Genomic DNA, 12,867 nt, shown 5'->3' with positions numbered 1-12,867 from the left:
ACTGGCCTGAAAATCCTGGAAGCTGCTGCCTGGATCGACAGATCCCCACCCCTGCTCCTGCCCCTCCTCCTCTTGTGGGTGCTCAAAGTGGCGCCACAATATTCAAATTAAGTCACCCTGCTGTAACCCCAGATATTCTGACTGCGTCAGGAGCCGAGGTCCAGTGCGGCAACTCCACTGTACTTACAATGCCATAGTGAGACTCAGGACTTCTGGACTACTGGTGACATAGGAATGTTCAGGATCGGAAAAGACCTTTGCAGTCTGCTTGGCCAGTCCCAGTGTCTTTTGCCAGATACTTATCCAGCTCTTTGTTGAATTTGCTGATACAATCAGTCTCCACTGTCGCCCTTGGTGGTCCATTCCATATATTCAACACCCTCTGCATTAAATATCAACTTTTTTTTACCTTCTCTCTTCCAGGTTGCGACTTTGCTAGACCACGGTGTTTTATTAACCATAGAAGGCACTCTGTACCAAATGCACATTGGGATAACTTAGTTCAATGGAGTCCTTATGCTAAGATGACAGCTCTGTGACTATCGGGCAGAGAATCACTTGATTTTTTTAAAGAGCTGCTGTAAAGATATTAATAAGTTTGGAATTTCGAAAGGCATGTACTTTTACTTGACTTTAAAAAAAAAAATCATATATTCATTAATAGAAGGTTTGCATGCTGCGTAATTCCTGTTATTTAAATGGATCATTGCAGTGTTTACCCATAGCATTTTTAGCAGCAAGATTAATTTTTCAGTTACCTTATAGATTGCAATGTTTTATATAGAGTTACATAAAGTCGACAGCTCAGAAACTGGCCATTCAGCCCAACTGGTCTGGTGCCGGCGTTTATGCTCCACACGAGCTTCCTCCCACCCCTCTTCATCTAACCCTATATTTTTAATAACTATGTCATCATCATTATTGGTTGACTATTGTCAGAGTTTCTGTGACTGCCTCTGTATGTGGCAGGGGCCTGAACCCTGGTGTTGTGTTTCGGACTGTCCATGGTCGTTCTTTAATTGACTTATTATTAACTGCAGCTACATCACCACTGGCAGGTTGTGGATGCCATTGGCCAGTTTAAGGATGAACTCATCCACCTTTTCATGGTATTTCCTCCATCAAGCATCCCCCTACCCTCCTCCAGGTGCTCATCCTCCCAAAGCCGTTGGCATTTTCTGGAGGTGGCCAGGTTACTTAACCATTGCCCGGCACTCAGCATTGACCAGTCACAGGTAAATAAAGAAAAGAAAGAACTTGCATTTATTTAGCACCTTTCACGACTGCAGGATGTCCTAAGGCGCTTTACAGCCAATGAAGCGCAGTACTGTCTACTGTCACTACTGTAGCAGGTTTTAACACCTGACCTGACAGAGGTAATTGATGTGCCATCAATAACTCAAAGACAAGGAATTAAAGGATTCAACTGAAGGCTTTTAATCACTAAGAACATTGCATGTCTTTCCACATCGGATTCGTCTGGCAGAAATGACTCATACAGCTCTTGAGACCTTTATATGACAAAAGACAGGGGCGGAGCCAATACACACAATAGGAAAAAGGGGGTGGTACACACAATACAATGCAGGTAAAACACAGGGGCTGATGAAGGCATATATTTCATCACATTCACCCCTTCTACAGATTCAGTCTGTCCGGGGGTGTGATAGTCCTTCCTGAACGTCGCAACAGTACCTCGGGTTCCGACCGGGAGTCCGTGGTGCCCTCCTGGGCATACCCATGTGCTGGGGGTGTTGCAGGTACTTCTGGGGGTGGTGAGGATACCTCTGGGGATGGTGGAGGTTCTTCTGGGGGTGGTGAGGATGGGTCGTCGTCGCTTCCTGCCGAGGCGAGGTCCTTTATGGACACGGTGTCCTCACGCCCGTCGGCATGCTTGACGTACGCGTACTGTGGGTTTGCGTGGAGTAGGTGTACTGCCTCCACGAGGGGATCCGTTTTGTGGCCCCTCACATGCTTCCGTAATAGGACTGTCCCTGGGGTGGAGAGCCACGAAGGTAGGGACACTCCTGAGGTTGATTTGCAGGGAAAAACAAACATCTTCTCGTGAGGAGTGGCGTTAGTAGCAGTACACAGTAGCGACCTTATCAAGTGGAGCACGTCTGGGAGGACCTCTTGCCAGCGGGAGGTAGGGAGGCCTTTAGACCTTAGTGCTAAGGTGACCGCCTTCCACACCGTCGCGTTCTCCCTCTCCACTTGCCCATTACCCCGGGGGTTATAACTAGTGGTCCGACTCGTGGCTATCCCCTTCGACAGCAGGTATTGGCGCAATTCGTCGCTCATGAACGACGTCCCCCTGTCAGTGTGGATGTAGTTAGGCATGCCGAACGTGCAAAACAGGCTGCCGAGGCACTTGATGACCGTAGCACTGGTCATGTCTGGGCAGGGGTAGGCGAATGGGAAGCGGGAGTACTCGTCCACAATGTTGAGAAAGTACACATTGCGGTCGGTGGAGGGGAGTGGTCCCTTGAAACCTAAGCTCAGGCGCTCGAATGGCCGTGTAGCTTTGATCAGGTGGGCTCGGTCGGGCCTGAAAAAACGGGGCTTGCATTCCGCACAGGTGCGGCAGTCCCTGGTCATAGACCGGACCTCCTCGATGGAATAGGGCAGGTTACGGGGAATAGCCGGGTGACCCCCGGGTGGCAGAGGCCATTGTGGAGGCCCTGTAGCCTGTCCCCCTGGATGCTGGCACACATCCCTCGTGATAGGGCGTCGGGGGATTCGTTGAGGGCCCCCGGCCTATATATTATGTCGTACTCAAACGTGGAGAGTTCGATCCGCCACCTGAGAATTTTGTCGTTCTTGATCTTCCCCCTCTGTTTGTTGTTAAACATGAAGGCTACCGACCGCTGGTCGGTAAGCAGGGTGAAGCGTTTGCCGGCTAGGTAGTGCCTCCAGTGCCGCACTGCCTCCACTATGGCCTGGGCCTCCTTCTCTACCGAGGAGTGCCTGATCTCGGGCCCTTGGAGGGTTCTTGAGAAAAAGGCTACGGGCCACCCATCCTGGTTGAGGGTGGCTGCTAAAGCGAAGTCGGATGCATCGCTTTCGACCTGGAAAGGGATGTTTTTGTCCACTACCTGCAGCGCGGCCTTCTCAATGTCGTGTTTAATGCTGTTGAAGGCGGCGTGGGCCTCGGCCGTGAGCGGGAAGGATGTTGATTTCAAGAGGGGACGGGCCTTGTCGGAATAATTGGGGACCCATTGGGCGTAATAGGAGAAAAACCCCAGGCACCTTTTCAGGGCCTTGGGAGTGTTTGGTAGGGGTAGCTCCCGTAGGGGGCGCAATCGGTCGGGGTCCGGACCGATTTCCCCGTTTTCCACCACGCAGCCCAGGATACAGAGGCGCGTGGTGCTAAAGACACACTTATCCTCGTTGTAGGTGAGATTGAGTCTGAGGGCGGTTTTCAGAAATCTCGCGAGGTTCGAGTCGTGGTCTTGCTGGTCATGGCCGCAGATGGTGATGTTGTCTAGGTATGGATAGGTGGCTGTTAACTGGTTCTCATCGACCATGTGGTCCATCTCCCGCTGGAAGACCGAGACCCCATTCGTTACCCCAAAGGGGACTCTGAGGAAGTGGTAGAGGCGTCCGTTCGCCTCGAAGGCGGTGTATGGACGGTCCTCCGGCCTAATGGGGAGCTGGTGGTATGCTGATTTTAGGTCGATGGTGGAAAACACCCGGTATTGCGCGATTTGGTTAACCATATCCGCTATGCGGGGCAGAGGGTAGGCGTCTAGCTGGGTGTATAGATTAACCGTCTGGCTGTAATCTATCACCATCCGCTTCTTTTCGCTACCCTTAACTACTACTACCTAGGCGTGATGTGCCATCAATAACTCAAAGACAAGGAATTAAAGGATTCAACTGAAGGCTTTTAATCACTAAGAACATTGCATGTCTTTCCACATCGGATTCGTCTGGCAGAAATGACTCATACAGCTCTTGAGACCTTTATATGACAAAAGACAGGGGCGGAGCCAATACACACAATAGGAAAAAGGGGGCGGTACACACAATACAATGCAGGTAAAACACAGGGGCTGATGAAGGCATATATTTCATCACAGTAATTATATCTGTTACTCTGGTACTGTACAAAACACATGATGGGATAATTCTATGAAGATTTGTTGCTACGACAACAACCTTGTGAGTGCTCATTAGAATCAATTGATTACTTAGAAAGACCCGTTGTAAGTATAAGAAAAATGTAATTATCCAGAATATTCAGGCTAGGTCTGAACAAAATCTATTACAAATTTTGATCATTTTAGTTTTGGCACCATATTAAGTTTGCAGTTGCTTTTTATACTTTGAAAATCTGGGGTAGATTTTAAGATGCTCCTTAAAATGGTGCAGGCGGCAGGGAGGAGGTCGTACAGCGTCCCCGGAAAGTTCCCAGCACCCCCCACCTTTCTTAACATACCTAAGAGCAGGCACGGAGGGCTGCCCGCCACTGGTAGGTGGGGGCCTACTCTACATTAGAAAGTCGCAGCACAATGATGTCTTTGGCGCCATAACAGCATTTTAACTTCTGGATTCGGGAGGCCCGCTCGGGTCCAACTAGGACAGCCGAACCAAGGCGGAAGTCACGGAGAGGTCAGAAGAAGCCTAGGTACTGTAAAAAATTTTGAACTTTTCTGTGGAATCTTTCTGAGCCAGGAGGAGCAGGAGTGCTCCCCCTAGCCCCTTGGGCCTCCCCAGTCCCGGACTTGCCTCTCCCACCCAGCCATGGTATCGGCTGCCAACCGCCCTCCCCAGCGCTAATTTTTTGGCCAGGAACCATTCTCTTGGGTCCCCGGCGTTCTCGGGCTCCCGAACAATTTTTTCTCCCGTCTGCCAGCCCCTGACCTCACTCCCACCAGCTTCAGAGGGGAGACTGCCCTGCTTTATTCAAATGAGGCCCGAGAGTTAAAATAGCCAAGACCTCACGCTGAGCTCCCTGCGGGGGTTTCTGTCCTGCACCGCACCTCCGCTCCCCACAAATGCGCCCACAGTTAAATTCAACTACTCTATGTCAACATCCCAGCATTCAAATATCAATGGAAGATTCCATATTTAGGGGAGAGACAAGTGAGGGCAGAGAAGTGGAAAAGAACATGACAAATCCTCCAAGGTTTGGGCTACCATCCTATCGGGTTTCAAAACAGCTACTGAGAGTTTTAAAGGTTCACTGAGAAAGTACAATATCAAAAAAGATTACAGATTTGCCAATAATTTCAGTAGCTATTTTTAAGTTGTAATGACCTTATTCCACCAACTCGGAGCCTTGAATTGGAGAGAGATGCAAGCAAGGAAAGAAGAATATTGAAAGAGAGGTAGAGAAAGAAACTCTAGTGCAGAGAAAGCACAGCAAAAAAAAAGAAACAACATTAAGGAGGAAGGAAAGATCAAAGATAAAATAAGGAAATGTGTGCTATGTGTAGTGCCATAATATATATATACTTTGATCTTATATATATATTTATATATAGCGTCTTTCATGACCTCTAGACATCCCAATGCTTCACAGCCAATTAATTACTTTTCAAGCGTAGTCACTTTTGTAATGTAGGAAAACGTGGCAGACAATTCATGCACAGCGAGATCCCATAACCAGCAATAAGATAAATAACCAGAAAATCTATTTTAGTGTTGTTGGCCAGGATACCAGGAGAACTTTATTTCTCTTCTTCAAATAGTGCCGTGGGATCTTTTACATCCATTTGAGACGATAGATGATGCTTTGATTTAACATCTCATCCAAAACATGGTACCTCCGATAATTTAGCACTCCCTCAGTTTTGTATATATATGCATGGACACAGAACTGTATTATTTTATTTTTCCTTAGTTGCCTTTGCCTTTATATGCAAAGCAAGGCTACTAGCTATATTATTTTGCTTAAATAAAGACAAAAAAGTTACTCTTTCTGTATACTATGCACTTGAACTTGTTAATTTTTCCATACATTTTCCTGCATGCATGCACCTTTGATGAAAGTCTCTTAACAATCTGTAGTGTTTAAATACTTATCTAGGTTCTTACTTGTGTATGTGTATACAGGAAAATATATAAAAAGCCAGGAAAATGCAGGTAAAAGTAATCACTGGAAAAAACTGATGGCGATCTGGGAATGCTGGCACATGTTGCATATTTGCAGAAACAATTAATAATGGTAAATACTAACAAATAAATGGTCATTTGTACTGAAAGCATGACTAAATACATTCAAACTTGCAGGCTCAATTTACATTCTAGAATGTGATATTTGAGCCTCAACCGACTGGAATGATTACAGGTCCTGTCAAACTGTTTTATACCCTTTAGATATCAGACAGCCTTTGAATACAGCATTCAACTGGATAGCTTGGTAACTGAGTACTTTATACCCCTTGTTAAAATGTACTGAAAATCCTAAAATATAATCTAAAAATTTTACGTCATTAAATTTTCATTCCTTTTCTTATTGAAATAGGTAGAATACTTTGACATTGCTTTGTAAGTAAACAATTAGCTGCTTAAAATACATTTCTAAGATTGCCCAAGCAAATACAGGAAATGAATTTATCCACCCTCGTACGATTGTTTAAATCAATCAATGATATAACATTGCTATCTTTAGAACAAATCATCTTACCTTCATGTTTTTCTTCATGTTCAGGACCTGGATTTGTATCACATGTACCAGTTGTTAAAAGCTGAGCCAGAATCAGAAACAATAATCGCTGCATTGTATTAGGAGTTCTATGTTTTTGCCGTAACATAAAAAGCCTCCAGTGAGCTCTCTGCAAACTCCTGTGGTTCTCCCAAATCTATTCAGCTAATTTGTGGTCTCACTGTCATTAAGAACTCCAGTAAACTGCCCTTTGAAGATCTGCCTCAGTGACTCTGCCTCCTCTAAAGTTTTCTCTGTTCAACGTCAAGTGAATGGCACGCTGTCTTAAATACCTACTAACAATTAAAGGTGATAGTCCGGCCTTCTGTCCACATTACATTTTTTTTGCCAGGCAGAAAATAAGCCTTTGCTAGTGAGCCACAGTATATAATGCGATTCCACATGCTGTGTAACACTGATACAGTGGTGGGAACAAAGTGCAGGATTAAAGGTGATTTTCGAGTGTAGGGTGTCTTAAAGAGGAACAGCAGACTTTCTTGTCCTACTGACATTTTAAAAATTGTTAATGAATGTGTTGCAATAAAACAATGTTATAGCAATTAGTTTGATAACATGTCATTTGATTAAGTTAAAGTAAAAAAAAATCCCAAGGAGGTTGCCACATGGATATGGATAGAGAATACAGACACCAAACCAAGGAGGGAGTGATTAGGAGGCTGAAAGCTTGGTGAAAAAGATGAGTTTTGAGAAGATCCTTTTTTGAAAGAGAAGAAAACCATGGCAAGGAAAAGGATTCAAGAAAGGAGTTCCAGAGAATGGCTCTCCCATTACTGGTGGGGCAAAGGGGGTGGGGGGGGGGGGGACTCACAAAAGCCCAGAGTCCGGGGGTGAAAGGATGCAGGAGAGGATATAAAGCTGGAACAGGCTGTGGTGGTAGGACAGGATATGGGTAGCCAGGTATTGGCAAGTTACACTTTGTGAAGAAAGGTCTTCTGTAGGCATATCAACTGTAAAAGAGTTGTCAGAGGAGAGGTGGGGTCGATTAGGGACCAAAGTGGAGAACTATTGGTGGAGGCAGAAGGCATGGCTGAGGTACTAAATGAGTACTTTGCATTGGTGTTTACCAAGAAAGAGAACTTTGCCAAAGCGGTGGTAAATGAGGAGGTTGCTGGAATACTGGATGAGATAAAAATAGATAAAAAGGAGGTGCTGGAAAGGCTGGCAGTAATTAAAGTGGATAAGTCACCCGGCCTGGATGGGATGCATCCTAGGTTGCTGAGGAAAGTAAGGGTAGAAATTGCCAAGGTGCTGGCCACAATCTTCTAATCCTCCTTAGATAGAGGGGTGGTGTCAAAGGACTGGAGGATTACAAATGTTACACCCTTGTTCAACAAAAGGGAGAAGAATAAACCTGGCAATTACTGGCCAGTCAGTTTAACGTCGGTGATGGGGAAGCTTTTAGAAAGAATAATCTGGGAGAAAATTAACAGCCACTTGGGCAAGCATGGACTAATAAAGGAGAGCCAGCATGGATTTGTTAGGGCAAATCGCGTTTGACTAACTTGATTGAATTTTTTGATGAAGTAACAGAGAGGGTGGATGAGGGCAGTGTAGTTGATGTGTATATGGACCTACAAAAGATGTTTGATAAAGTACCACATACTAGCCTTGTTAGCAAAATTGGAGCCCATGGGATAAAAGGGGGAGTAGCAGCATGGATACAAAATTGGCTAAGGGATAAAAAAGAGAATTGTGGTGAGGCATAGAGTACAAAAGCCAGGAAGTTGTGCTAAACCTATATAAAACACTAGTTTGGCCCCAGCTGGAGTATTGTGTCCAATTCTGGGCATCACACTTTAGGAAGGACATGAAAGCTTTGGAAAGAGTACAGAAGAGATTTACTAGAATGGTTCCAGCAGTACAGTACGTGGATAGACTAGAGAAGCTGGGGCCGTTCTCCTTTGAGCGGAGAAGGCTAAGAGGAGATTTGATAGAGGTGTTTAAAATCATGAAGGGTTTAGAGAAAGTAAATAAGGAGAAACTGTTTCCAATGGCTGAAGGGTCGATAACGAAAGGGCACAAATTTAACGTGATTGGCAAAAGAACCAGAGGCGACATGAGGAAAAACTTTTTTGCGCAACGAGTGGTTAGGATCTGGAATGCACTGCCTGATAGGGTGGTGCATACAGATTCAATAGTAGCCTTCAAATGGGAATTGGATAAATACTTGAAGTAGAAAAAATTGTAGGGATATGGGGAAAGAGCAGAGGAGTGGGACTAGCTGGATTGCTCATCGAAAGAGCCGGCGCAGACCCGAATTTGCGCCAGTAGTGCTTCTCTGCCATGTTTTACCACCTCGGTGGGGATTCCATCTGCTCCTGAGGCCTTGTTATTCTTCAGTTATCGGGTGGCCTTTTCAACCTCATGCCAGGCTGGGGTTGTGCTGAGGTGGTGGCGGGTAGCATGCTGCGGGATGGAGTTGAGGACACTCGCGTCGAAGACAGTCTTGGTTAAGGAGATCTTCGAAGTGCTCCTTCCAGCGGGCACTGACGCCTCTCTGTTCTTGATGAGTACCTCTCCGTTCTTGGCCAGCAGTGGGGTAGGAGCTTGGGTGCTTGGGCCGTAGGTGGTCTTGACTGCGCTAAAGAATCCACGCACATCATGGTTGTCAGCTAGCTGCTGGATCTCCTACGCTTTCTCCACCCACCATCTATTCTTTAGGTCGCGAGTTTTTGGTTGGACCTCGGCCTTCAGGCATCTGTAGAGCTGCCTTCTTGCTCTTGATTATGGAGGCCTTGAGTGGTGTGGGTGGTGTGGGCTCGAATTTCGAAAATTTGCGAAAATTGCAGAATCGGGGGGCACGAACCCTTCCCACCCCAAACCCGCCTCCATGCCCATTTCCCAGGAGGCGGGAAGGGGATTAGTGCCAATTAACTGCCCGATGTCTCCAAACCATGCCAAGTTAGCGAGGCGGACCGTCGGGCTGAAGGGCTTGGAGGGTTCCAGATGTCCGGTGTTCAGGTGAGTGATGGGTGCATGAGTGCAGAGGTAAGTGTGTTTGGTGTGTGTAAAGTGTTTAAGTTTTACTTACCTTTACTTACTAATACAGGCTTCCTTCTTTCAGGTCTCAGGAGTCCCTCATCTCACCGGCACAGAAAGCAGAATGGCCGCAAGCTGTCAAAAGCTGCAGCCTTCTGCTTTCTGTTCTGGAGAGATTTCTAACTGAGTCTGTGGAGAAGGACTCAAGTTAGAAGTCAGATTGTCAGTGTTTGACAGCTTCACAGAGCTGTCAAATGTTGATATTTCATTTGTCAAAAGCTCTTGACAGATGAAATGTCAATCCCTGATGTCACCTGTAACTGGGTGTCCCTTAATTGGCCTGCTGAGCCCATTGGGCGGGCTCAACAAGGTCAATCGCGTGGGTTGGCCACAAATCGATGGAGGCAGGACTACAACCCAAAAAGTGGGAGTGCCGCCTCCATCACGTCCCCATTGACAGAATCCAGCCCTCTGTGTCTCTGAATCACTGGGAGTCGTCAGGTTGGTTGTGAGGCGCAGGCTGAATAGGGCTTTCTTAGCAGGATCTTTGAGTGCTCCAGCATTGATTTTCCTGCGGCATTACTTCTGTTGCCGCCGCTGTTCTGGGGTTACGTTGATGGAGATCACTGTGTGGATTAGGCGGTGGTCTGTCCAGCAATCATCAGCTCCTGTCATGATGCGGACGTCCTTGTGGTCCCTCGCTCAGACGATGACCTAGTCCAGCAGATGCCAGTGCTTGGAGCGAGGGTGTTGTCATGAAGCCTTGTACTTGTCTCTCTGACTGAACCAGGTGTTGGTTATGACAAGGCCATGTTCTAAGCATTTCATCAGGAGGAGGGTACCGTTGGAGTTGGCTTTCCCTAGCCCCTCTCTGCCGATCACACCTCTCCAGAGGTCTGTGTCCTTTCCAACTCTGGCGTTAAAGTCACCAAGGAGGATCAGCTTGTCGCCCGTTGGGACTCGGGACAGGGACTATTCGAGGCTGGAGTAGAATTCCTCTTTGGTCTCGCCTGTAGCTTCCAGTGTTGGGGTATACGCACTGATGACTGTAGCGCACTGGTTCCGGGGAAGGGTGAGGCGTAGATTCATGAGGCATTCGTTTATTCCGCAAGGGGAGTCTCTGAGATGTTCAACTAGCTCATTTTTTATGGCAAAGCCTATCCCGTGGAGACGGTGTTCTTTAGGTTTGCCTTTCCAGAAGAAGGTGTAACCATCGCCTTACTCCTTGAGCTGGCCTTCCCCTGCCCACCGGGTCTCTCTTAGGGCGGCGATGTCTATGTCGAAACGTCTGAGCTCCCGGGCAACGATAGCAGTATGGCGTTCCGGTCTGTCACTGTTGGGGTTGTCCATGAGGTCCTGACGTTCCACGTCCCGAACTTCATTTTAAAGGGTGGAAGATGCCTGTGTGTGAATTCTTTTAACTTGGGGTGGCCGTTGCACGCCAGCTACCACACGGGCTTGATAGAGCAAGGTCTTGGTCCAATGGCAAGGGGATCCAAAACGATTGGAAACCAGGCTCTGCTACATCGGCCTAGCACACACACACAAACATACTCCTACATAGGTAGGACCCAAAAGCCATTTTTATGGCTAACTGGGTACAGCATGTGCAGGAGTGCTCCTCCCAGGCCCACAAGAATAACCTGGGCTGCTGCAAGCTGCAGTGAGGTGCCAATTTGGGGTGGGCAGCTCACCGGTTCTATTCAAATGAGGTCCGGCCCTCAAACTGGTGCAGGCCTCCCATAGAATCTGCAAAGTGTTTGGCCTGCCCATTTCGGCAGCTGTCTGCCTAAATGATAAAATAGTCCCTTTAGTGTCAGACAGGCAATCTGACAGCATGGAGCCATTCCAGAGTTAAGAGGGGTGTCGGAGAGGTAGAGTTAGATGTTCTCAGCATAGATACGAAAGCTGACCCATGCCTGAGGATGATGGAACAGCATGTAGATAAGGAAGAGGAAAAGGCCAGGATCAATCATTGGGGGACTTTGGGAATGACAGTGCAAGGGCATAAAGAGAAACCATTGCTGGAGATGCGCTGTCCATATTGGATGGGTACCATGCTAGGGTAATCTCATAAATCTGGACAACGGAAGTGACGTGATGGAAGATGGCATATTCTACCATTTAAGTCAAGAAGGACAGGAGCGATAATACACAATTACAAAAAGTGTCATGTGTGACTTTGGCCTGGCCTGTGAATAGACTGAAGGGATTCAAACAGGGAGATTTCAATGAAATGAGTATGGAGCTGGGAAACAACAACATGCTTGAGAACCTTGGAGAGGAAAGGGAGGATAGGAATGGGGTGATAACTGGAGAGGATAGATGGATGAAGGGTGGGTGTTTTGAGGAAGGTGGGATGTTGGTAGTTTTGAAAGGGGGAGCGACAGTGCCTGATGAAAGGGAACTATTAACAATGTCAGCTGACAGTAGGGCCTGGAGAGGATCTAAATCAGCCAGTACATTTAGGAAAACTGAGTAATATGTAACAAAAGAAACAGGTGAATAAGAAAATAATACGGTGGGGGGTGGGGTGGGGAAGCAATCCTCAGTGCCATCGGATGGAGAACACTTCAAAAGGGTCCTCGCTGTAGAAGGTCAGACATCAGTCCAGACTGGTGTCTGGTCAAGGACATGGTAGATGTGAGCAGCTCACAAACAGAGACAGTAAATCAAAGGAAAAGAAAGCAAAGCAATGTGGATTGATGATGAAACCCTAGAAATAGGTTAGGAATAGAAAGGCTGCTTTTGAGTGATAGGGAAATCCAAAGGGTCGCTGCATTTCTATTAACCAGTAACACCTTGTGGGAAGGCATTCAGACAATACCCAGAACCCTGCTGTCTGTTGCAGGCAGTATTTCCAAACCTGCAGGCATTAGGTTTGACTGAGCTAAATCTGCTCTGACTGGGCTGCTTTCCAGTGTATCTGGATTGAAGCAGATTTTGTTGGCAGCCCTGTTTGTCTTCACAAGACTGGCATGCGGCTCCATTGAACAAGTTAAAGAAGGTCAACCAAATTACCCATGCCAGATTCCAATAGGATCTCCAGTATGAGTCCAGACATATGGGCCTAGAAATTCAGTTGCGTTCGCCAGCCGTTAGCGCCATAAGAGGAGTAGATCTCGAGCGCTAGGCACTTAGCGGCCGGGCGCAGAACGATCTGCGCCTACGCCCAACTTCAGTAGACATTTAGCGCCGGCGCAAAGTGTTTGCGC

General features: G+C 47.0%; 1 protein-coding gene across 4 annotated transcripts in view; it reads right to left on the bottom strand.

Moving 5' to 3' along the window:
* ca9 (carbonic anhydrase IX) overlaps nt 1-7,050 on the bottom strand; it is a 174,441-nt gene extending 167,391 nt beyond the window's left edge. For 2 of the 4 annotated variants that reach the window (XM_085973524.1, XM_085973532.1), the window contains exon 1: nt 6,635-6,756. In XM_085973524.1, coding sequence (XP_085829650.1) covers nt 6,635-6,728 — 94 coding nt within the window. In that variant the 5' untranslated portion in view covers nt 6,729-6,756. Of the gene's footprint in view, nt 1-6,634 lie in introns of all 4 variants that reach the window. The other 2 variants (XM_085973540.1, XM_085973517.1) reach the window with 2 other exon arrangements.
* Nucleotides 7,051-12,867: the final 5,817 nt, after the last annotated feature.

Source organism: Somniosus microcephalus, chromosome 2 (genome assembly GCF_052327205.1).
Source record: "Somniosus microcephalus isolate GS21.2 chromosome 2, FLI_Smic_1.0, whole genome shotgun sequence".
Lineage (NCBI taxonomy): Eukaryota > Metazoa > Chordata > Chondrichthyes > Squaliformes > Somniosidae > Somniosus > Somniosus microcephalus.
Note: the sequence above shows the minus strand (reverse complement) of the source record. Positions and strands in the feature narration are given on the sequence as shown.